Below are 26,880 nucleotides of genomic sequence, written 5' to 3'. Positions count from 1 at the left end.
AGGGAGAAGGCCCTGACAGGGCGGGCCCACCTGTCGGCGAGAGAAAGGACACGAGACCGACTGCCAGTGAGACAGGGGAAGAGGGAGAGCGGCTCGGCTGGCCTTTGGACCGGCCTGCTCACACGGGCCGCGCGAGAGAAAAGGAAAAGGTCGAGCGGGGCGGCTGGGCCGGTGGAGGAAGAGCGACCCATGTGGGGGAGTGAGAAAGAGAGAGGAGACTGGGCCGGCATCCAGGGTAGGCCCGTGCGGGGAGGAGAGGGGAAGCAGTGGAGAGAGGCCAGGCCATGGCAGCTGGGCCAAATAGGAGGGGAGAAATAGAAATAGGTTTTTCCCTTTTCTTTTCTAATTTTCCAAACAAATTTTGAACTGCAAATTCAAATCAATTTAAAGTTTGATTTCAAACCTCACAATACAAAAATAATATGCAGCAGCATGAATGCACATACATGTTTGTAGACCTATATTTTATTTTATTTTTAACATAGTTTATTATTATTTTTCTAAATTAAATCATTTCTCCAATTTAAAAATAATGAAATTTTAGGGTGTTACAAGAATCAGCAACCCAACCACTGGATTTAGTGGTGTCCACTGCACTGTTACAACCCAAATGCAGACTAGCATACAGTAATCCAGATTTCCATACAACAAAGACGGGTGGTGCATTGTTATCGGTATCTGAAGGGAAGTTTTTGGAACCTGGAAGATAAGGAGGACTGAGGCCATACTTCGTCACTGGATCTGATGCACAGTTGTTGTTCATGGTCTCTCACCTCCCGGGAGGGAGTCTTACAGCTTGCAGAGCTATTGATCGCAATGTGATTGAATGAAGCGAAATCAACTATGCCACACATGGCTGTAATAAGTCGGCCTACAATTTGGCTGAGTAATGGCTTACTATGGAGTTAAATTGCCAGTACTGTACTGTTAGGATTGTGAAATGCCAAATTGTGTTACGGAGTTGTATAGTAATGGACAAATTGGATGTTACTGTTTTATATCAAAGTAGACAAAAACAAACTTTAGATCAAAGTTGTAGAGCCCAAAGAAATCTATAGCTTCGTAGTTGATGACTTTTTCATTTGAAATCATCTTTTATCACCAAATTATGTTTTAAATTTTCATATATTTATTCAATTTTTTTTTGAATTTTACAAATGACCTTGGATGAACATATGCCCAATACTGAAGATGTGGTGCTCGACGAAGTATAAATCTTCACATTTCAAACTTTTTCATTTGAAATCATTTAAAATTTAAATATTGAACACATGATTCGTAAAACTTAATACAAAAGAATAGCATCCTACACTTAGTCACAACTAAATCTGTGGCGCAGTAGTAGGTGGGGCCCAAACGAAGCAAGAGGTGCTAAGCTCGAATCCCATGTGCCTACTACTAGACGGCTGACCCAAGGCTTTCCTAGCGCTCTAGAAATCTATTTCGGCATGGTCAGAAACATCAACTGCGATTGATTTCCAGAGACATTTGATTAGAAGTGGTTGGAATACTCCCCTCTAGAAATTGATTTTGATGGTTAATGTATTGTTTTCTGTGGTAGTGTAAAATTTTTTCATAGTCAGTCTCTCTGTTTAATATTTTGCTGATGTAGTTTGTGTCTAGCACAGGCTTTGTAGCTTCGCCTTCTTACGCGACTTCTCGCTGCTATTATTAGTGATCAGTACACCAATATGATTATTCTGTTCTAGTAGTCAAATTACAGTAGCGCTACGGGCTGACCCACTTATCCATGCAGAAGAAAGGCACTCCAGTATGTGTTTGCAACTGACTGGTCTGCTACTCATCTTTTTGTTCTTGTTAGACGGCTCCAGCACAATGTCAAGCACTGTGACATGGGTGCATGGTGATCCCTATTGCCCAAATCTAGTCGTCTTCAACTGGACTGCATTAGCAAGATCCATATGGTGTCACTGGGTACACTGCTGGGACATCCACAAGTTATCCCGATGCCTCTCAGTTCTCGCTAGTCACAACGCTCTTATCGTGTGCCCTGTTTGATGAGAAAGAGCAAATTAATACAAGATTCATGCTTGCACTCCATGAACCACTACCTATCCCCCTTATTAGGAGCTTTGATATTTTGTTGCCTGTCGTCAGACAGAGAAGCATATATATATAGATGATTGCGTACTAGTTCATTAATGTATTTATTCACACCAGTGTCGGCTGTGCCCCACTATCTAACATGCATGAGGCAGGCAGGACACAGAGCCAATGACTTTGATTCGGTGCACGTCTATATAAGCATGACATGTGAATACTTTGGCCAGTGAGGCACACGTACTTGTTCTATCTATATGCTAACACTACTACAGATTGACTTATCACTATCGTCACTTTGACTACCGCAGCAATAGAAGCGACCGTGCTTTACTTCCACCACCGGTTGGACCGATAGCGAGGCCTCCTGATGAAGGAAACCGACAGTTGAAACTTCTACCACCCACGGGTTAACAGTAGATGCGGCTGTGGTATTTTCTCTGTCGCATGAAAAGCCAAGCCGACTGGATAGGCGTTCTAGCCGTCGGCTCTACATGACCGTTTGGTCTACCAGCGGTAGTAAATTCAGCATTAGTTATTTCCTCATTTCTCAATTACCCACAACATATTTGCATCACCATTCCATTCTCCATCTTTGAGGTTGGCACATTGTTCCTCTCTCCATTGCACGCCTCGCGCCGCGTCGCCGCCACCTCCCACATGTCCGGCGCATTGTTCCTCTTGCAATTTGTGTAAACCATTGCACGCCTTGCGCCATGCCGCCGCTAGATTCAAAGACAAGGGTATGCTTTCGCACTTCACTGATGGATCTTTGTTGGATTATTTTCCTCTTTAGTGATCTCATTACTAAGAAAGCTCTCATCCTACTGCACAATGACGATCGTAGGCTCTTCGAAATGGAGGCGGCCCCCAACAACAGGAACGCACTAGCCAGCCTCACAGAGGATCTTGTTCTGGAGATCCTCCGCCACCTCCCCGCCCGTTCCTTGTTCTCCTGCAAATGTGTCTATCGCTCCTGGAAGCGCCTCATCTCCGACAACCATCAGGTGCTGCCCCAGACTATGGCCGGCTTCTTCTACGACATTAAGAATGACAATCGAAACTTTACTAGCATCTCTAGTGTATGCCCCCTCCTTCGAATTGTTGCCCTTCAACCCTGACAATATAGCCATCTCAGATTGCTGCAATGGCCTCATCCTATACTGGTGCCTTGGCGCTGATGGATACCGCTATGTCATCTACAATCCAATGACCTAGAAGTTTAATATATTGCCGTCTAGCACCCATGATGTTGGCCATTCTGTTGGTGAGGCTCGCTTGGGGTTCGATCCGACAGCCTCCTTGCACTTCCATGTGATTATGTGGATGTCGATGGTTTGTGCACAGGTGTGGAGATCTACTCATTTGAACTACAACATGGATCTATAAGAAATCTGAATGGGGCGAGGATACTAATGTGAGATTTTACAGACAACCAAGTGTGTTTCTTAACGGTTGTCTACACATTATGGGAAACTCTGGGGAGTAATCTATGATACTTGATGTGGATATGAAGGGAAACACATGGAGAAAAATTGATAGGCCTAGTGGTCTTCAACACTCCATGCATCAAGCTCAGGGTCACTTGTGTGTATGTACTGTTGCTGGTCCCAATGATTCCAAGCTTGCAATCTAGATCCCTAAAGATTATGGTATTAATAATTGGATATTAAAGCATACGGTCATCATTTGGAAGGATTAATATTAGATTTGGTTTCGTGGATTGGGGTGCTGAGTATACAGTGATTATAGCTCACCCAGATTGGAATGTGATTTTCTTTGTTGGGGAGGTAGGACAGTCATCGCTTATGACATGGACTGCAGAAGAGTTCATATCATCACTGCCCATGTCTTTCGGTATGTTAGACGTAGCGTTAAAAAAGAGTTCAATTGTAGACCATTCTATCTTCTTTATGTTCCCGTGCTCTTGGAATCATTAGCAGAGCAACAAATAAAGTTGCATTCGATGTATCTCTTTGTCATGCATTTTAAATGGACCAATGTTGTTTACTTGTCTATGGACATGTCAATTTCCTCAATGATGGATGTTGTCATTATTTCAGCTAAACTAGTGTGTCATCTTTGTTTTGTCTGCAAATTGAATTATTTACTTGGCGCACACATGCGTTACGGTGGTGTTACAATAACATTTCAACACCAATGGCTCCTCTGCTTGGCTTTCAAAATAGGGATGTGGTCACATGTACTGTCTTCTGCATGGCTTTTAATTTAATTCCTCACAAAAAAGTGACGCGAGACTTGATCGGATGAACTCTGTTATGCGATGAATATGGAATTCAACATCAATCTTCGGTGGTGTGATAGCTCCCGTCACCATTTATTATGGTGATTTAGTGTTAGTAGCGCGAAGAGTACTATAGTAGAACACTTATATTGAATTACAGAGTAGTTTCCTAACTAATTCATAGTAGAACACATATATTGAAGAGTGTTGTAGTAGAACACTTATACAGAAAATCAAAACCTAACTAATAATTCACTCTCGTATGTAAATAGTGAATTAGTTTCCTATTCCAATTGTCTTTCCGAACAAAATAATTTCATGGCGAAGCCTACAGTCCTCGCTGCAAAACAAAATCCTTTCCTCCCATCCTTTTGGAATGCCGTAGTCGCCGCATGCGCATAGAAGATCGTTGCGTACCTATGCCGGTGGTGGAGGTGGCCACTTGTTGTGCCACCACGTCGTTTCATGGATCACTTTCGTGGCCACCTCGTGGCACAGCCGACACCCCTTGTTGCTTTGCCGCCTACTCATTGGTCCGCTGCCGCTGCCAACGATTCTTCCTCGCCCTTGACCCGTCTTATGTACCAGCTCATGGTGTTGTCGTCACCGGCATCGCCACTATGCCTATAGAGGAATATGGCTCCTAGATAGGTCGCCACATTATGCCCGCCATCGGCGACGTGGGTGAGATAGTGATTTTCCGTGAATACAATTTGTATCCTAGTGAGCAAGCAAGCCTCCGGGTTGTCGACTTGGGTCAGCCTAGCAAGCAGGGCTAAGTAGTTGACGAGGTCGTTTGATGACCGATGACCTCGCCACGCGTCTGCACTGGTCCATTGCCACGCGTTGACCATTGGCGGGGTCACCACAGATGCCACGCATGGATGAGCACATTGCCCGTAGGCTACGAAGGTCGTCTATGGGTCGCTCCGAGATTGCAGCGAGGTGGCTGGTGATCTCAATTTGCACCTTGACAGGGAGCGCCGTCAGCGACGTGGGGTGCCACCTCACCACCATGATTGCCAGCGTGGATGGTGGTACGGCGAGTGGACGGCGGTGAGTCGGAGGGCTAGAGAGGCACAACCGGAGTTTTTTTGTGAAATTTAATTTGAGTGATTGATGAGTTATTATGGCGAACTTGTTTCTAGGTTATTTAAAGTATCATCCGGCCACGTAGTGCACTGTGCCACTTGATCTTGGATGTTGGACGCAATCTCGACGGCATAGCCCACAACATCGTACTTGGGTACGGCGTGTTCTTACATGTGAATCGCACACCTAATTGATAACCATTATGGCGGTTGAGTTTCTAATGTTTTTGAACGCTTTGTGTATGTTGCCAGGCCAAGCGACGTGAAATACGTGCCTTGGGAACTGGACGCTGCCAAGAGAATGGTTGCAATTGAATGGACGCATTGGGTACGTAGTGTTGATGGTAGTTAACAACCATTATAAACCGTCAATATAATATGCATAAGGGCATAAATATAATCACCAATAAAGGTTTAGGGCTTTAAACTAATAAATTCCATGAGTTTTGGTGAATCTGTATTTTCTGTAGGGTTTATCCAAAAAACTGTCTAGGCGGACCTACATGTCAGATTTAATTGCGCTGCAGCGAAACGGACACCAGAAGGTTCTAGAAGACTTGAGAGGACTCCACACCGAAGCGGAGGGTGAGAGGCTACCAAGTGGGGCCACCCAGCCCCACCTCTAGGCTGTCTGGCCCCTAGGGACCACTGTTAGCCTCTGTGTTGCAATTTTGGTTCTCCAACGCCTTCTAGGTTGCATCTACGTCATCCTTTAAGTCGGTTTGATCCAAGGGCTCACGCTAGACGCTCCAGCCTATATATATATATATATATATCAACCCCTGCCCCCCTGAAGGCATAAGTCATTTGAGAAGATAGAAACCCTAATCATCCTTAGAGCTCTACCATATTCTATGGCATAGCTAGTTAGGCTAGGTCGCTAACCCATTATCTGAATGGCTCACCGCTAACCCCTTAACCTAATCTATGCCATAAGTTTTTGTGTTCTTGTTTTTGTAGGATAATCAAGAGTAAAGCCATCCATCTGAAGTACATTTTCCCGAATTGTCACTACACCCGTTGCACAAGGAACCATACTTCTGGACGGATGAGAAAGACTTATGCTGGTAGACTCACTCTAAGAAAGACCACAGCAACATCCAGCTTGGGAGAGTAGCATCCCCCATGTATCGAGGTAAATATTTGCTTCCCTTTTCTTCTATTATTTCTAAAAAAATGCATAATAAACAAAAACAAAATAAAAATTTATCTTAGCTAGTTATATATAATAGTAAGGTGTGATCTTAAAAGTAAAAACAAAATAAAAAGTGTGTGTCTAGTTTTCTGTTTTTAAGAGCTAAATAAATAAATGGACTCCGAGGATAATCTATTGCAATGGAAATGATGAATAGTTGCTCTATCGTAATTCCTTTTAAGTACCTAGTTTTCAGCCTTGAATCCTCTCGAGTTTTGGATATGGTTATTTTGATATAAGGATTTACTCTGAACTTGAAACTCGTGGGTAGCATATGCTTCATCTAAGTTTAGGTAATTGACGGATATGATATGAGAAGGTCTGAGTTGTTGTTTATCTTGTTCCTAGTGATACTAAAGTTCTGGAGATTTATCTTTTGAAAAATATAAAAATCCTACATGATAAGCTCATATATGACAAAGCTTGAATTCCTACTAGAGCCATATATGATATTTAGATTAGGAAAACTTTCATTCATATATGCTGCTTGCATTGTATCAAGTTTAGTCAAGCTTTGTTGACCCTTATAAGAAGTCTGTCATGCTCTTAAAATCAAGATCACGTATACACCACCCAAATATGTACTACTCCTACAATGGGGGTAGGTGCAACAACATGCTATTCCATCTAGATCCACCCAAAAATGTTTTACTCCTACACTGGGAGTAAACACCAAAAATATTCTTGATAGGATATGCACCAAATAAATGCTCCAAAGTTCTTGTTGCTATCTTTCAAAAGTTCTGTTGTAGAAAAGGAGCATTTGGCTATGCAAAAGTTATTCATAAAAAAGATAAGAAAAAATAGACAAGTGTCCGAGATATTGAAAACAATGGGTACTTAGATGCCCGCCAGGAAAAAGAGAGAAGACATGAATAAGATAGCCCATGTTTTCTTGTAAAGTTGTTTACAAGTTTCAGAAGAGAGATATGTTTTAAAGGAGCATAGTACAATTAGGTTAGCCACCAATTGACACAAAAAATGTGGCGATGTGTTCAACACACAGCAAATCAGAAGATCTGAGTGGAATGAGACTAGAGATCTGCTTGGCTTTAACATAGAACCAGCGATTTTGAAAACTCAATGATGTGCTAGTCAATTTGACCTACAATTGACAAGGAGAGAAAATCTTATTAGTAATTTAAGGTGGAACATGTTGATGTTGCACCAAACAGTTCCAAATGTGTGGCTAGATAGCCGATTCAATGATGCTATCGACTAAATAGTCGATATCCGGTATATCCATGAAATAAATATCTTTAAATCAAGGATTATCGGCTAATATTAAATGATAATGATACGAATCAAAATAATTGATGCTCATGAAACATCAGAAATGCATCATCGGCTAAATGGAACATGATCGATATAAGGCGTCGAGCCGATAAGTTTGATGAAAAGAGTACAAAATGCGAACAAATCAACTGTCTGATATAAATGAATCTACAAATAGTTTGAATCTAATCTATTGTCATCAACAGTGAGGTTCGATCGGATCGATGCAGCTATGATAATGATAACAAACTAAAGCCAAAGAATCTATAAAACATCTATATATTGACAGATTCATGGAAACATGCTATATGTGTGAGAGTATAGGAAAATCAGCTAAAATAGCCGATGCAGTTATAGCGAACAAACATAGTACATATCGTGATCATGAACAAGACCACTAATCGATGATTTGTAATCTAAAGTCTTACCAGTGAGGTTCGACGAGATCGATGCAGCTATGGTAGTGTCATTAGATTAGATCTCATTAACTAGTGAGTTTATTCAAGATTGAAACATGTCTTTGGATGCATACTATGTTTGATTGGAAAATAGATAAAATAACTGATATAGCGGAATTAAGCCATCAATTATAAGATCTGAAGTGTGACCAGATCATGGGATGACCAATTAAGATGATATGATATCGATCTATCTCTATCTCAATCAGGTGATTGTAAATGTGGTTCCCTATTTATGTTTTAAGAAATACTAAAAATATGATGGGATATCTAAAAATCATAACTAATTCATTTTTTAAACAAATGGATATAAAAGTAGTTATAGTAAAAATCTATCAATTCCCAAGAACGTTAAAAAAATGCAGGGACATATTTGCTAGTTTATAATATATAAATTCCAATTGGACGTATAAGTTGTAGTGCACGTGTAGCAAGGTGAAATGCATGGACATTTTTGCTAATTTATAATAATATTATAAAGAATGAAGGGATTATTCTATTCAGCCTTTTTAATTTCCAAAGTGCTCCTGCATCTCTCTTAGTTCGAATTTTACCTAGTTCTTACTCTATGAGCATAATGCGCGATTGTGCACACATTATGGAAAAGTTTTAGAAATGCTATATTGCAATTATACTTTTAATTAGATATGCTATGGATCCGAATACCCCCAATATTGATACAAATATGGTCAAATTTAGATTTGCTTTCAAATATCAATTTAAATTTGTTGTTTATAAGTATCCATTTAATGATTAAAATAACAAGTCGTATAATGAGATATCAAAATTTATAGACTCTGTAAACATATAAACAATAAAAAAGTATATTTTTAGTCGTATAGATTATATACTATAATAGCAAATCAATAATTATATATTAATTATATATGTGCATGATTGAAAAAAAAGGAGCGACATAGGAAAAGAGGTGGATAAGCAAAATCTGGTCAACGCAAATGGGTTAATAGAAGTCGTGTCACAAGCTAGTAAAACAAGAATTTTAGCTTCCCTCCAGAAACAAAGTATTTCCCACCAATTTTTCCCTCCTAAAAATCCGTCTACCACGCAAAGTCTGAAACGCTTGCAGTTACCTATCACAATCAATCGTCTAGTGAAAAAAAAATCCCGCTTCCGTTATTCCCTCCAAGGCTCCAACTGATTCACTTTTCCCCCAAATTGACCTGATGCTCCTAGGCCGCCGCCGGTGGCTCGCTTGCCTAGTCCACATCGTCTCCAGCCCCGCGTTTTCTGTCGGTCTTGGCGCTTCGCCATTGGAGCAGAGGCTAGCTCATCACGGTGCTGAGGATCGACGGCGTGCCTAGTCCACATCGTCTCTAGCCCCGTGTTTTTTGTCGGTCTTGGCGCTTCGCCATCGGAGCAGAGGCTAGCTCATCACGGTGCTGAGGATCGACCACGGCTGCATCTCGGCGGCCTCGTCCCGGCCACCACCGTCGCCAGCCTTGAGGCCAACTTGCAGGTACGTGAACAACCTCGCCTTGATGCCTTGATCTGATTTGGTCATCACAGTGTTGATTTGGTCATCACGGTCCTGCTGAATTTGCGGTGCTCTGTTTCTGTAATTCTAAGAGCCTAACAAACGTACACATGAACTTGTGAATGCGTACATGATGATTTTGTATGTAATACATGAACAAAACTTACTCGTCAGGCTTCCGATGCGAGCCCGACAATCTGACTTCTAATCGTCTGATCAGGATCGCGAATCGTTGTTCCTGACTTGGGATCACCATGGTTGTTCTCTGAATTTGGATCACCATCAGAGGTCAAGCGAACTCTGAACTATGAGTTGGGAACCAATGTTAAACCGCAGAGGTTCAGTTTGATCTAATCTAACCTGCTGCTGACTTTATCAGTTCAAGTTGATGCAAAGGTGCATGGTTGAAATGGGACAAAACAAAGGGCAGACTTTTCACATTTTATTTATGACCTCTGTTTCAGTTTCTACTCAGTCTGTGTATACGACTTAGTGCTTGATTGTATGTTAGTGCATACAAGTTAATTTTATATCTTATTTAATGTAAAGACCCTTTTGGACTATTTTTGTTCGTATATACGTGTCATGCTCTAGATCATCCTATCTGAACCATAGCACTTTACTTGTTCTCAAGCTCCAAGTTCAAATAGCATTACAAATATGCACTTTAGTCAAATTGTTACTATTCGGTTATACTTGATTCTTATTTGTGAATTATCCTATGCTTTATTCTTATTTTCCTATTGGTGTTATATTTTATTTAGATTGTGCTACCATGGCGGTGGATAATTGGACCATAAATCTAGAATGCGATGGGAAAGCTGAAGGACATAAACATGTGCAAAGGGAAATGGATAGAGATGAGATATGCTTTTTCGACTTGATTGATCTGATCGAGGGTTCTGGGTACACATCAGTTGACTATCTATACTATAAGAGAAAAGATAGCTTGGTTGTAATACAACAAGATTCTGATGTGATGGAAATGCTCAACGAGTGTGAGAGCGAAAAGACGGTTAATTTGTTTGTGACGAGGCAGAGACTGGCCACTTTAGCGCCTACCAAGTCCAACAAAGAACCATCCAAATCTAAACCAAAAATAATAAAGGTATTAGAATGAACATATAATTTACTTTTCTATGTATATTTGATTATTCAAGGACAACCATTCCAAGTCATGTTAGTTATCAATGATTTATTTTCATCCAAGATTAGCATATCCAACCCCACCGTGGTATGTGACTTAATAAATATAATTTTGATAGTCTAATACAAATATCTAGTTGTTTAATAAAAAGATTACATATTGTTTATTATATTTACTATAAGCACGTGTTCATGTCCCCAACATTTGTTTAGTAGGAAGAGGAGGTACAAAGAAAAAGAAAGGATTAAATGTAATGCATACTGAAGCACTATATGCTAACAAGGTTGAGCAGCATGATGATGAGAACCAGAACACATCAGGTACAAATGTAGTTAGATCAATCTCATTCATATGGACTGCATCTTAACCAATTACTATCACTATCATTCTGTTTTTAATAGGTGATGGCGATGAAGTACCTGGTAAACGAAAGGGGGCCGTTTTAACACATGTTTGGGATCTACTTGGAGGAGATCGGATAGTAGGAAGATGTAATATGCTTGGACAACCCATTGGAAAAGAAGGTGGCCTTTTAGGACAATTTTTGGGCACCATAGCAAGAAATGGTGGTTACTGTCCTGTTGGTGCCAAAGATTGGAGAGAAGTTAAGAAAAACTATGCAAAAACCATAATTCAATTCATCCAGGTTAGCTAAATTTTACAAGACATAATGTTTTTATAAGATTAAGTATATATATGCTTGTTATCATGTCATGAAGTCAAATTCATTCATTAGTGACTTTCTTATTTTAGACAAAGTTCTTATATCCTCATTCATGTGAGAAATGGATATTGAAATCAATTGGAAGAGATTGGATAAAATACAAGGCAACATTAAAAAAGTCACTATTTAATCCAAAGAAGAAAAAGTCTGTTTTGAACAAGCGTTGTCCAGATGATATCGATGAAGATCAATGGAAGGCCCTAGTAAAATATTGGAAGTCCAGCGAAGGACAGGTAAGGCACCATTATTGACGCTATTTGGCTTTTTTTACTATCATTATCTATACCATTATTGATTTTTATATGTATAATGGTTCATTATCTATTAATTTACTTTTCTTGTAGACCCTAAGTGAGAAGAACAAAATAAGTTGTCAAATGAAGAAGACAACACACACAGCCGATACAAAGAGTTATGCTCGTTGGTCTGAGGACATGGTGAGTCATCTTCTATTTAAAAAAATTATATATGATTCTTCTTACTTTTCCTTTACTGCTATTTTTTCAGAGGCAAACAGATCCTGAAAAAAAATAGCCACATAGAGCAAAGGTTTACCTCGCAACTCACAGGAAAAGGGGAAAAGGGATAAATGAACCAGTGGTATGCTACATGCACATGAGAATTTTTTCAAATATAAAATTATTTCTGTTTTCTAATGTGCGGATTTCTTGCTGTAGGTTGAACTGGAAAATCTCCTAGACACACAACTAGAGGTAGCACAAAATAGTGAGGGAGGAGTTGCATGGGAAGGTGATGCATTACATAGGGTGTTGGGAGAAGAGAAAGCTGGACAAGTGCACGGCATGGGATTGCTTCCAGTTCCTAAACAAGTTTATGGTCGAAGAACACACCATTTTAAGGACATTAATATAGTTTCACTAGATGACTCATCATCTGATGTAAAGACTCACACGTTGGAGGAAATAAGGCAACTCAAAGAGCATTCTAGAATGCAAGACAAAGTTATTGAAGAACTAAAAAACAATCAAAGGCACCATGAGAACCAAGAAGCAACAATGGTAACAATGTACATTTTAATTTGTAACTTCGTATTGAAATGTGTTACTCAAACTTTACTTCTTTTCAAGGGAAATTGTGCTAGGAGTGATCGTACCAATTCTCAGAATCAAGCGGTGCTTTCTAAAAGAAAGGTATTTGCTCTATTTTCCATGTTTTCACCTAATTTAGTCTTTTGGCTTTAATATTGTTTCAAATTTTTAGAGAGTTCACTGTGTTGCACCAAACCAGAATGATGGATTCCTTGAACACGGGGATGAATTGGTAAAGTCACTTTCTTGTGAATTTAATACTATTTTATTCACAAAGGATTTTTTTATATTAACTCATGCTACTATCTTTTTTCTCTTTACTAGAATAAAGAAACATGTGAGTCTAAATATAGTGATGATGACAGTCTACTTTTATCCACCATAAGTAAAACAACAAAGAAACAAAAGGTATCTATGAACCACACTTTGCAGTATTTATAGAGGAATTTTTGTCTTAATATTTCATACTTCATTTTATATGTGTAAGGGTCATCATGGAGGGCCTGGAGAGACTACGACCATTGCACACCAGGAGGTGGCTCATGACAAGGTTACATGCAACAAGCGTCAAGCACCTAAACAACTTCCTATAATGAAGGTAGATGAACATAATACACTTGTTCTAATTGCATGATCTTGATGTACAACTAAGGGTTGTTGGTCACTAAGAGATTATGTCAAATTAATGTAGGTTGGGTCAATGGTGCTACTAATGACTTCAAAATATCCTAATAAGGCTAATGTGGCTATGCAACTCTCTTGAGCACTGATCCAGAAGCCATTGTTGGTGGAGTTAAGACAGAAAGTCAATTCTACAAAGTGTGTATCGATCATGCTATAGCAAAAGATGAGCCATTAGTGAGGCCTAGGCCTGGGTGCAACAATATTGGTGATGCTCAAGCCAAAGGAGTCTCAATTGCTTGGCCTTCGATGTTTGTATGTTCAAACTAGCTTTCTTAACTTACATCATTGTACATATGTGGCCTAATTTGTAATCTTACAACTTGCATTTTCTTTGTAGGTTCAAATGATTAATGGTTGAATTCCTACATCGATGTGTACAAAGAATAATGGAAGAAGAGCAATAGATTTTATGAATCCTAGCTAGTTCTTGATTTTTTCTTTCTAGTATGGACTATGTGTGTTTGCTCTCTAGAGCCATATCGTTATATACAAATACTATGATTTAATCTGAACAAGCACTATGTTTGAAATCATCCTACTATATGTGGATCTTGTTATGATTATTGAAATTTGTGGTTTATGTGGTTTTGCAATGTATCATGTTTATGTGATTCTATAATAATCCGTGTGCCACATATATAGGCGAAACAAATATTTGTTTCCTAATCTGAATATGTTACAATAGATATAAACAAGTGTTACAAACCATGTGTTCCTTTGTTCCATACTATGCTCTACCATAATGTAGAAGTGTTGCTAGAACTAAAAAAAAGTGTTACAGCACACAATCACTATAACACTAGGCAAATGTTCCCATAGATAAATAAATGTGTTACAAACTATGTATTACACCATAATGTGAAGTGTTACTAGAGAAAAAAAAGTGTTACAGCAAAAATCATTGTAACACTGGACAAATGTTCCTATAGACAAGTAGATGTGTTACAATAAACCAGTCTATAGTAACATGGCCAATTGGAACACACAAAAAAATGTGTTACTAAGAGAGCTAGTAACACTTTTTTCAACCTACACTAACACAAGTTGGTGTTACTGTATCCATGTGCTGTTGTAGTGTTCCCAATTAGGCGACTATTTGCCAAACTTGCTGTCTTTAGACCCAATCGGCAATCTTACTTTCCAAACTAACTCTCCTTCGCAAAATTGTTTATTCTTGAACTTTTTTATTATAATGCCTTGCAACCCTTAATTTATTGGCCTCAATATTTTCAAGAGCACGTAGCCAATGACAACTTAAGTCCTCCAAATCATCCATCATAAGGTTTTTATAGAATTCAGCTGTCAAATCATTTTGCAATGTAACACGTCTTGATCCAGTCTGAATCTCCCAAGAAAGAACTGCATTATGACCATATACCAACTTATAAGGTGATGATTTAATTGATCCATGGCAAGCCATCCTATATGCCCACAATGCTTCGTTAAGTGTCAGGTACCACTTCCTTGGTTGCTCTTCAATTTTCTTCTTAATCAACTTAATCAAAATTTGATTGGATGCCTCTGCCTAGCCATTAGCTTGTGCATAATAAGGAGAAAAAATTTGTAATTTAATTCCCATACTGGCAGCAAAATCTTTGAATTCCTCTGATCTAAACATTGTCCCTTGATCAGTAGTAATGGTTTGAGGAAAACCCAAAACAATGAACAATATGCTCCCTGACAAAATCAACCATATTCTTTGAAGTAAAATAATCGCCTCAACCCACCTAGTAAAATAATTTGTTGCTACCAATACAAACTTGTGCCCTCTACTTGAAGGTGGAAAAATCTGGCCAATCAAATCAATTCCCCAGCCTCGGAATGGCCATGGCTTAATTATTGAGTTCATAGCTGATGCAGGCAATTTCTGAACATTAACAAAACGCTGACAACCTTGACACCCCTTGTAATATTCAAAACAATCTTCTCATATTGTTGGCCAGAAATATCCAGACCTAGGAATAACCCATTTCATTTTATAAGCTGATTGATGAGCTCCACATATTCCTTCATGTACTTCTCCCATCAATACTCTTGCTTCTTCATGACTTAATCATTTAAGCAAAACTCCATCGACTGTTTTGTAATACAACTGATTATTTAACAAAATATACTTAGTCGATTTATATCTCAATTTTCTGGTAACCTTCTGTGACGGATTCTTGAGGTATTCGGCTATTTCAACTCTCCAATCATTAGCCAAGGTCTCACTACTTAAGATTTCTCTGAACACTCGATAGCTTGACGCATTCTGAGCTAACCGATTGGCCTCTTGATTCTGTGCTCTCGGAATATGCTGAAGAGAAGTAAGGGGAAACCCTTCAAATAACTTTCAACATTCATCATAGTAACCCCTCAAAATATCATCTTTATATTCATATAGGCCGATCAACTGATTAATAACTAACTATAAATCTCCAAATATTTCAATTGACTTGGCCTTTACTTCCTGAAGAAGTTGAAGTCCCTTAAGAATAGCTTCATATTCTGCTTCATTATTGGTAGTCATTGGTTTGGTTTGAAAGGCAAACTCAAAACTTGCCCCCCGAGGCAAAATAATAGCAGTACCAATGCCAACCCCTTGCTTGCACGATGATCCATCAAAGTATAATGTCCAAGGCATAGGTTCCACATAGCCGATGCTTGGTTTATGATGTTGAGTAATAAAATCGGCCATCACTTCCCCTTTGACTGCTTTAGCCGATTCATACCTCAAATCAAATTGTGATAACGCAAGAATTCACTTTCCCATTCTCCCATTTAATATCGGCATTGACAACATGTGTTTGATCACATCAGCTTTAGACACAACTGTACAGCCAATAATAAATAATGTTGTAACTTAGTGCAGGAGAAATATAAGCACAAACATAACTTTTCAATAGGAGAATATCTTGTTTCTAGATCCAAAAGTCTTCTACTTAAATAGAAAACAACCCGTTCCTTTCCTTCAAACTCTTGCATCAAGGCCGATCCAATCGTTTGGCTATCGGCCGACACATACTACTTAAAAGGATTACCTTGCTGAGGAGGAACCAGCACAGGTGGAGATTTCATATACTCTTTTATCTCCTCAAACTCTTTCTGTTGTACGTCACCCCATTTAAATTCTTGATCATTTTTCAATTTCAACAAAGGAGAAAATAGTAGAACCTTTCTGTCATATTTGAAATAAACCTTCTGATGAAATGAATGTTACCGAGCAGAGATTGTAATTCTGTTTTATTAGTTGGAGGTCTAGCCCCATCAATTGCTTTTATACTTTTCTGGCCAATCTCAATTCCTCTCTCGTGGACCATAAAACCTAAAAATTGCCCAGCTAACACTCCAACGGCACACTTATTAGGATTCATCATTGAACCATGTTTTCTTATGCACTCTAAAGTCTCCTGTAGATCAGCCAGATGTTCTTTGTATCCCTTTGGATTTCACCACCACATCATCAATATAGATTTCAACAATCTTGTCGATCAACTTATGGAAAATATAATTCATTGCCATCTGATAAGTTGCACCAGCATTCTTCAATCCAAAAGTCATCACAACCCATTCAAATAAATAGATTGCACCGGGGCATCTAAATGTTGTTTTTGCTATGTCTTCTTCAGCCATCAAAATTTGATTATAATCTATATTACCATCCATAAAACTAATTACCTTGTGCCCGGTTGCTGCATCTACCAACATATTGGCTATTGGCATCGGACAACCATCCATCAGTGTAGCCTTGTTCAAATCTCTGAAATCAATACATACTCTCAACTTCCCATTTTTCTTATACACAGGAACTACACTCGATATCCACTCTGCATATCGGCAAGGTCGGATAAATTTTGCTTCTAGTAGTCTTCCAGTCTCCTTAATGTCATCAAGAACATTTGGATTAAATCTCCTTGGAGCTTGTTTAAATGGCCGATATCAAGGTTTGATTGGCAACCGATGTTCAACAATTGACCGATCTAAACCAGGCATTTCATAATATTCCCAGGCAAAACAATCTTTAAATTCCTTTAACAAATCTATCAATTCTTGTTTATACTCAGGATACAATTTAGCACTTACATACATCGTCCTAGGCCTATCTCTAGGACCAATACCTATTTGTTCTAATTCATCGGACGACGTAAAACCATGTCCTAGTTTACCATCTGTACCATCTATTGGATTATCCATTAAAACAAACTTTCAGAGCCGACTGCTTGGATCAGCTATTGGCCTTCATCATTGTTTCTAATGAAGCCTCCTTCCCATCGCTTGCCATAAAAACACTCAAAATCTTCTAGTTCCCAATACATTGGATCAACTGTTGCTATACTCATAGAATCGTCAGCATGAACTAGCTCAACATTGTCTCCATGCCACTGAATCAAGCATTGATGCATAGTTGATGGTACACAACAATTGGCATGAATCCAATCACGACCAAGGACTAGACTGTATGAACCCTTTCTGTCAATAACAAAGAATGTAGTGAGCAAAGTCTTTCTTCCAATTGTCAATTCAACATTTATTGCGCCCCTAGTCTTGGATGCATTATCCCCAAAATCTTTAAGCATCATGTCAGTCTCAATCAAATCTTCTGGTCCTTTACCAAGCTTGCGAAAAGTAGTATAAGGCATCAGATTAATAGAAGCACCTCCATCAACCAACATTTTACTCAGCCTTCCATCGACAAAACCTTTCACATATAAAGCCTTCAAATGCCGATGCTTAACTGGTTTATCAAATATAGCTTGATGTATCAATATCCACTGGGCTATCATCTCTTCATACTCTGATTCATCAAAATCTGAATAAACTTCTTGATCTGTTGGAGCTTTAAATTTATATAGTAAAAGAAAAGCCATTTGAATATTAGCCGATGGTTGACCCTTATCGGCTATTTGTTTAGCACGCCATACTTGCGGTTTACTAGGTTTTTGAGCCTGTTCTAATTCTCTGCTCCTCAGGCGTTGTACTCTTCTCTTTTAACTTCTTGTTAAACCTCCTGGACACCATTGTCCTTCTTGCCAAACATACTCTTCATCATCATCTTCTTCATAATCGGCCCAGTTCTGATCAACAACTCGCTTTCCATGCCGATCATGAATACTTCTATTTTTTAAGTGTCGATCCACATCATTATGCTGATATTCAATTCGATCATGGATAGACCGATGGTTGGCTTGAGATTGCCTAAACTACCAATATTGTTTGTTACATTCAGGGCAATTATTCCTAGTAGGCAATCTCAAACCTTCGTTCCAACCATGTCTGAAGAAAGGGCAATTCCAATGTGACTTAGCTTGTTCTCTTTCATATCTCTCTTCTTCTTGTTGACGTTGATATTCCTTCTCTTCTAACCAGCGCTAATAATCTTTCTCCTTCTGCCATTGCCATTTATTCAATAGAATTCGAGATGTAACACGTGGTCTCATCTCGCCATTTCTCCCTGCTCATATCGGCTCTTTTGTTGGTCACAACACCTTTTAATTTCTCTATATTTATCTGCTGATATTTGCATCTCTAGATCAACTATTCTAGTTTCTCTTGCCATGGCTGATGTTAAAACTTTAGCTTTCCCTTTGAACAACTTAGCATCTACCATGTTCTAATCCTTTGGGAAAGGATTGTCATAACTTTCATTTTCCAAGTTGTATCAAATTTAAGCTTCCTTTGTTGAATAGCCCTCTGAATATGCTGCCGAAAAATTCTGCAATCATTAGTAGTATGAGAAGTAGTGTTATGGTACTTGCAGAACTTCTTATTCTTCAACTAATTAGGAGGTAATATAACATGATTGGCAGACAGTTTAATCTATCCCTTCTCATGCAAGAAATCAAAAAGTTTGTCTGCTTTTGTAACATCTAAATCATAACTTTCTTCAACTTCTTTTCCCTAAGGATTTGGAACCATTACTATCTTTTTACCCCAATTCCTTTCAACTGCGGCAATTTCCTCTTCTTCTTCATCATCATCGACTAAATATGGATTATAAGCTTCAACAATTGCAGCATTCTTCTGGAATTGGGTATCTCTACGCATATTCTGGAATTGGCTATTAAGTGCTGCCACCCATTGAGCCAATTGACCTAAATTGTCATATTCTTGCCCAAACAACTTTTCTCTCCATGTTGGCAATATTCCTTGAACGACCAACGCAGCTAACTGATCATCAGTCAAATTCAACGAAAAGCATAAGTTTCTTGTTTCTCGGAACCTCTGAAGGAACTCAGCACCCGATTCATTAGCCCTTTGCTTTATAGTTGTCAAATCTATGATCATTCTTTCCCCTATCCTAGTGTAGAAATATGTATGAAATTTCTTTCCAAGATCACTCCAATTAGCAGTAGAATTAACCGCTAGTGATGAAAACCAAGTGAAAAGCTAGTCCTAATAGGGACAAAGAGAAGAAACGAACTCGATGCACATTCTCAATAGAGGCTTCACCCAACTAAGTAAGATATCGACTGACATGTTCTATCGTACTTGTGCTATCTTGACCAATGAACTTAGCAAATTTTGTAAGCCTGTAATTCGTACGAAGGGCCACTAAATCATACCACTCTAGATATGGACGTTTGTATAAAAAGGTCTGCCCTTTTGGTTTTAAACTAAACTAATTTTTCATCGTTTCGGTTACTCTGAGCAACAATTCATCAGCATTTGAGTTTAGATTTCTTGGCAATTGCTGACCCATCTACAGATTAAAATTCTGAGTGCCTTGATATCCTGGATTTGGAATCATATTGAGGGTATTATAATCTGAACCATAATGATATCCTTGGGGAATATCTATCTGTCGAGCCCCTTGCTTGCTAATTTACTGTTTGGAATCTCTGATTGAAAACATTTGGATCTATATCTCTACGAATCCTTTGAACCGATGGTGCTATTTTTTGAGCCAACGGTGGTATTTAGCCTGATGTACCAAAATTAACCATCTGATTCTGAACTTGCCCTATCGGCTATTGCACATGTTGCACTGATGATCTAGGATTATATTTCATTTGATTAATAGTAGCACCCTGAATTTGCTCAAATGAATTCTGAATTGTCTGGGCATCACCACTCTTAGCTAATGCTGCTTTTTGATGTATAGTACCATCTTGATTAGTCCCCTGAGTCGATGGATGTGGAATATTATAATAAGCCGGCCCCATCTGATCGAGTGGAAATCTATGAAACACCTCCTTCATGGTATTGTGGAATGTATTCAAGAAAGTTATATTATGATTTAGCATTGCATCATGAACATATTTGTTGACAGCTTCTACAAAGAAATGCCTATCATCAGCCTCGTCTGTATCTGACTGTCCATACATCAAAACTCTCAATAGTGGATATTTCTGAATAACTTTATTGTCACATGTTTTGGTGTATGACAACAAGCACTTGTTCTAAAACTCCTCTATAGCCTTACCAATGACATCTTTATCCTCATCAGGTAAGTCTTCATAAGGCACCATAAGAATATCCTTGTTGTGAACCGCCATGATGATTGTGGTCCCACTAGGCATGCTAAAAAGTGTGTTGACACAAAAAATGTGGCGATGTGATCAACACACAGCAAGCTAGAAGATCTGAGTGGAACGAGACCAGAGATCTTCTTGGCTTCAACATAGAACCAACCGATTCTAAAAACCCAACGACGTGCTAGTCATTTGACCTGCAATTAACAAGGATAGAAAATCTTATCAGTAATTTAAGGTGGAACAAGTCAGTGTTGCACCAAACAGTTCCAAATGTGTGGCTAGATAGCCGATTCAATGACGCTATCGACTAAATAGTCGATATCCGGCGTATCCATGAAATAAAGATCTTTAAATCAAGGATTATCAGCTAATATTAAATGATAATGATACAAATCAAAATAACTGATGCTCATTGAACCTCAGAAAAGCATCATTGGCTAAATGGAACATGATCGATATAAGGTGTCGAGCCGATAAGTTTGATGGAAAGAGTATAACATCAAACAAATCGACTGTCTGATATAAATGAATCTACAGACAGTTTGAATCTAATCTATTATCATCAACAATGTGGTTCGATCGGATCAATGCAGCTATGATAATGATAACAAACTAAAGCCATAGAATCTATAAAACCATCTATATGTCGACAGATTCCTGAAAACATGTTATATGCGTGAGAGTATAGGCAAATCGGCTAAAATAGCTGATGCAGTTATAGCAAACAAATAGAGTACATATCTTAATCATCAATAAGACCACTAATCAATAATTTCTAATCTAAAGTCTTACCAGTGAGGTTCGACCGGATCGATGCAGCTATGGTAGTGTCATTAGATTAGATCTCATTAACTAGTGAGTTTATTCAAGATTGAAACATGTCTTTGGATGTATACTATGTTTGATTGGAATAGAGATAAAATAGCTGATCTAGCAGAACTAAGCCATCAATTATAAAATCTAAAGAGTGACCAGATCAAGGGACGACCAATTAAGATGATATGATGCCGATCTATCTCTATCTCAATCAGGTGATTTGCTATAATTAATAAAACATTAATTATAACAAGATCGATAACTAACGAATCAACGAAAAACAGCAAGGAAAATCTTACTAATCTTAGCAGATCGATAACTAGTTATATTGTGTTAAACAACAAATTATTTAACATAAGATCGATAACTTTGATCTATATTATGATTCATATGAGATCAATCAGCTGATGCAGCCTTACAAACTACGATACAGATTGATAACTAACTTATATTCTGGCTCATAAAAGATCAATCAGCTGATGTAGCTTTACAAGCATAATACAAGTCATGGCGATACTCACAAGCAAGCTAGAGGTTGATCAGTCGATGTAGCCCTGTTTGCTAAAGAACTCGCCGAGATCTATAGTACTCCTACTGCTAATGCGATGGCAAAAGCCAAAAAGATTGTATTGATTGTGTGTTCGTCCTTTTTCTACAATGACCAACGTCTAATATTTATACCCGGAACCTAAACATGAATCCTACTCAAATATGACTCATTACAATTCTTGGAATAAAAGAAAACTCGCTAATTTAATAATAACTTTGACCCTAATTTTCCTTATTTGTAGAGTCCGACACATCTTCCTAGCGCCATTCAAACATAGCCCATTGACACCATTTGCAGACGTCATCTATAAAATAGCCGATTCTGACATCACATCTAAATTAGCTGATATTGATTCACATCGAATCGATTCCTTGATGACTCAATCCTGGAAGCTTCGAGTTCCTGCTTTCTTCTTCCCAAATTTTGGTGTAAACACCACCATATATATCCATCACATACATCCATACACCTGCACATTTTGATTTGATTGTATGACTCAACTCTCTTTGTATCCGAAATTTGCCTTTACAATATATATATTGCAAGTATGCTCTTTCATGCTTTCTTCATTTCTATGAGCTCCACATAAGCCTTAGTTGTAGGAAGAGAAAGGCATAACATCACTTTTGCCTTGTTGAGGATCCACAAATACCATATATATTAAGAGACTTGAGAGTGTCATAAAATGGAAGCTCTAAGTTTTATTTTGAAACCTATAAAAACTCTAGAATAATGGTTGAGCAAAGAACTTGAGACATAGTGCTTGACTTGATCATTTTGTCTTTCAATTACTCAAGACCCAAGTGAAGGCTGAGAAGCCCCATGGTTGAAGGTAGTATGGGTAAGTTTGAAAGTCAGATTGGTTTATTCTAATATAGAGGAGAATTCTAGTTTGAATGCATGATTACTTTTGAGGAGTGAAAGCAGTATAGCATCTCCTGATCCATTTACTAAGTTTAGCTTTGCCAACGGACTAGCAAAGGTTAAGCTTGGGGGAATTTTTTTGATAGTAGTTAACAACCATTATAAACCATCAATATAACATGCATAAGGGCATAAATATAATCACTAACAAAGGTTTAGGGGTTTAAACTAACAAATTCCATGAGTTTTGGTGAATCTATATTTTCTGTAGGATTTATCTAGAAAACCGTCAAGGTGGACCTACATGTCAGATTTAATTATACTTATCCACAAGGAAACAGACACCAGAAGGTTCCCAAAGACTCGAGAGGACTCCACACCAAAGTGGAGGGCGAGAGGTTGCCAAGTGGGGCCACCCAGCCCCACCTCCAGGCCGCTTGGCCCCTAGGGCCCACTATCAGCCTCTGTGTCGCAATGTCGGTTCTCCACCACCTCCTAGGTTGCATCTACACTATCCTTTAAGTCAGATTGATCCATAGGCTCAGGTTGGACGCTCTGGCCAATATATATTAGCCCCTGCCCCCCTAAAGGCATAAGTCATTTGAGAAGACAGTGTAGATGGTCTAGAGGGATGCAAGCAGGCTTCGCTTCGATTCCCGATCGTGTCAAGAACGTGGTTTGGTATAATCTTTGTACCCCTCTATCTTTTGTACCTTCATTACTTTATATGCTAGTTACAATAGTTATGACAATATTAGTATTTATCTTATTCATGTTCTTTGTTACAATGTTCATCGTCTACTTTGATTATATGCTTAGTATAGTTAGATTATCATCATGTTCATGCATAAGTTCGTATAGCACTCACTCTAAGGTACCATGGGTGAGTGGTTGACATTGTGTAAGTGTGGTGCTTATATGTTGTTTACCTACGGATACACCATATATTCTGGGTCATATGTTAGATCGCAGATGTGACACTCCCATTGAGTCCTTTGTAGTCCACTCCCCAAATATAGGCACATGTAGGGTTTGGATACTAAAGAAGGGCGAGCTCTGTTGTTAATCTTCCTTAGTAATATCCCTTATGTGTAGATTTGATGATGATCTTAGCAATGATTATTAGGTATAATTGCACTAATCAATGTATGCTTGGACTTGTAATTAAGAATGAGTTATGAATTATTCCTCTAATATTCGACCTAACAATGCTAATGCCATAGAAAGGAGTATTCTGAGGGATTTATCATTGATCAATACTTATCATATATATATATACATATTATCCTATGACTTACCCCTGCTATGAGTAGAATATTGGTTATGGTTTATTTCTCCTTCAATAGTATAAGTTATCAATACATGTCCATGCTAGACCTTCCCTGTGGTAGAAATATAAATAACGATACCTGGAATACTCTCGGTTAAAATGCTACAATGGTATATTATTTGTGCACTTGCAGATCCTTTTTAATCATATATTTATATATTATTTCTAGTCACATAAAATGATAAAGAACTACTTAGTATTATGTTAGTAGTAATGTTGTGTAGTACCAACAAACATCTCTGGCATCATCACTAGGGATGACAACCTAGTAAAGTAATGTTAGGAGATATAGGTTTATAATAGGTGGCTACTTAAAACAAGTGACACATTAATAAATACCAACAAGCATTTTTGGCACTGTTGCCGAGGAAGGTAGCTAGGCAAACGAAGTATTGATAAACTTATACTTATTGATGTGATCGAGGAAACCATTTACCTCTACTCGAACAAGATTACCCTTGTTTTGTCTACTTTTATATCTTATGTAGGGTAATGTATGACCAATTTTGACCTTCCGACAAACTACATTGAAGATCTAGAAGCATTAATCAAGAAAACTAGAGCTAAACTCAAGAAAGTTTTAGCTTTAGAGTTGGAAGACAACCAGATAAGGTGAAGCTCAACACTAGAATTTGAAGCCATGGCTAACAAGACTCTCTGTGAATTCTCTGCTCTAACTACAACCAACATCCGTACTAGACCAATAGTCAATGTTGGAGACAATAGATTCAAGCTCAAGCCAGCCCTCATCAACATGGTGCAAGCAAGACAATTTTGTGGAAAGGCACATGAAGATGCGAGTGCACATCTCCAACACTTTCTGGAGATTTGTAGCACTTTCACCATCAAAGGAGTATCCAAAGATGCCATTTTACTTCGCCTCTTCACATTCTCACTTTTGAGGAAGGCAAAGCAGTGGTTCTACGCCAATAAAGATAGAAATACTACATGGGATAACTGCTCCACTGCCTTCCTAGCCAAGTTCTTTCCCATAGGAAAGACCAATGCTCTACGTAGGAGAATCTCAAGCTTTCAGCAACAACATGATGAATCTATCCCTAAGACATGGGAACGCTTTCAAGATTATATATCAGAATGTTCCCATCATGGGATGGAGGATTGGCTACTCATGCAGACTTTCTACCATGGGTTGACCAATAGTACCCATGAGACTATGGATGCTTACTGCTGGAGGAGCATTCCTGTCACTTACACTTCCAGTTGCAATAACTCTCATGAAAAAGATGGCCTCCAATAAAGGTTGGAATGAAGAACGTGTTCAAACCCATAAGAGGAGTGGAGGTATGCATCAACTAAAGGAGGTACACATGCTATCTGCCAAGATGGACCTACCAATGAAGAAGCTTGAAGATCGAGCCAATAAGAAACAAGAAGTCATGCACATTCATGATTCTCGCATGACATGTGAAGTATGTGGAAACACTGGGTATTTGGGAAACAGCTGTCATGAAACCCAATAGGATGTGAACTTTGTTAACAACAACTAGTACTTTCGTCCTCAGCAGAATCAAGGATGGAATCAGCAACAAAGGCCAAACTACCAAGGTAATGATTTCAATAATTTCAATCAACCACCCTTGAGAGAATTAAATGCTAGCCAATCCAAACTTATGAAGGGATTATCTAGAAAGGTAGCTACTAATGATATAATTCTAGAGAACATAAATAATAGAATGGATAACTTTGCTTCTGCCATTAAGAACCAGCATAGCTTTAATAAAATGATAGAATCACAAATAGCTCAACTGGCTGTTGTTGTTCCTCCATCTAACAAAGGTAAGATTCTGGAGCAACCGGAAGATCTAGAAACTATAAATCTTGTTGATATTCACAATGCAGCATATTACTGTATACAACCATCGACGGGAAGGTGGATAGACTATACCTTGCTAGAGAAGAAGAGCGATCTAGGGAGACCTGTCATCCCCATTGCCATTGGACCTCACATTTTTTAAGAAGTTGTTTGTGACTTCGGAGCAAGTGTCAACATCATGCCTAAGGTAATTTATGATCAAATTAATGGAAATACTTTGTTGTACACAAATATGTGTTTGCAGCTTGCAGATCAATCACTCTGTTACCCCAAGGGAGTTCTTGAAAATGCTATTATTCGAGTGGGACAATCATATGTTCCCGTAGAATTTGTGGTTTTGGAAATAGTGGAGATATAAGGGCACCCATTATTTTGGGCCGACCTTTCCTAAGAACTGCTAAAGCCATCATCTACGTGGACAGTTTTAAGATCTCCTTCACAATCAAGGATAAAAAGGACAAGTTTTCTTTCAAGAACCGCATCTGGCAATCTCCTGGACATCCACAAACGTCGTACCTGCCCGAAGAGACAACAATGACCAAGAAGAAGAATAATAGGAGAAGGAGGAAGAACAAGGCCAGGCAGCCTCAAGAAGAATTGGTCAACAT

At 38.5% G+C, this 26,880-nt stretch overlaps 1 protein-coding gene and 1 non-coding gene across 2 annotated transcripts; one reads left to right on the top strand and one right to left on the bottom strand.

Moving 5' to 3' along the window:
* Positions 1-11,183: 11,183 nt before the first annotated feature.
* LOC136482555 (uncharacterized) lies at positions 11,184-12,676 on the top strand. Its single transcript, XM_066479770.1, has 5 exons — positions 11,184-11,287; positions 11,369-11,613; positions 11,721-11,924; positions 12,036-12,291; positions 12,369-12,676. Exons 1-4 carry the CDS (start codon positions 11,221-11,223, stop codon positions 12,213-12,215), a joined length of 696 nt encoding a protein of 231 aa, XP_066335867.1. The 5' UTR covers positions 11,184-11,220; the 3' UTR covers positions 12,216-12,291; positions 12,369-12,676.
* Positions 12,677-25,442: 12,766 nt separating this feature from the next.
* Positions 25,443-25,551, bottom strand: LOC136484502 (small nucleolar RNA R71). Its single transcript, XR_010766024.1, has one exon. It is a non-coding gene; the product is annotated as a small nucleolar RNA R71 (small nucleolar RNA).
* Between the last annotated feature and the right edge of the window lie 1,329 nt (positions 25,552-26,880).

This window comes from Miscanthus floridulus, chromosome 9, assembly GCF_019320115.1.
Source record: "Miscanthus floridulus cultivar M001 chromosome 9, ASM1932011v1, whole genome shotgun sequence".
NCBI lineage: Eukaryota > Viridiplantae > Streptophyta > Magnoliopsida > Poales > Poaceae > Miscanthus > Miscanthus floridulus.
Note: the sequence above shows the minus strand (reverse complement) of the source record. Positions and strands in the feature narration are given on the sequence as shown.

Bases quoted from the DNA above. Each gene is read 5' to 3' on its own strand.
- LOC136482555 (XM_066479770.1), top strand. From the start codon at position 11,221: ATGCATACTGAAGCACTATATGCTAACAAGGTTGAGCAGCATGATGAT. The intron at 11,614-11,720 runs GTTAGCTAAATT...TTCTTATTTTAG, and splicing joins CCATAATTCAATTCATCCAG to ACAAAGTTCTTATATCCTCA. The intron at 11,925-12,035 runs GTAAGGCACCAT...CTTTTCTTGTAG, and splicing joins GGAAGTCCAGCGAAGGACAG to ACCCTAAGTGAGAAGAACAA.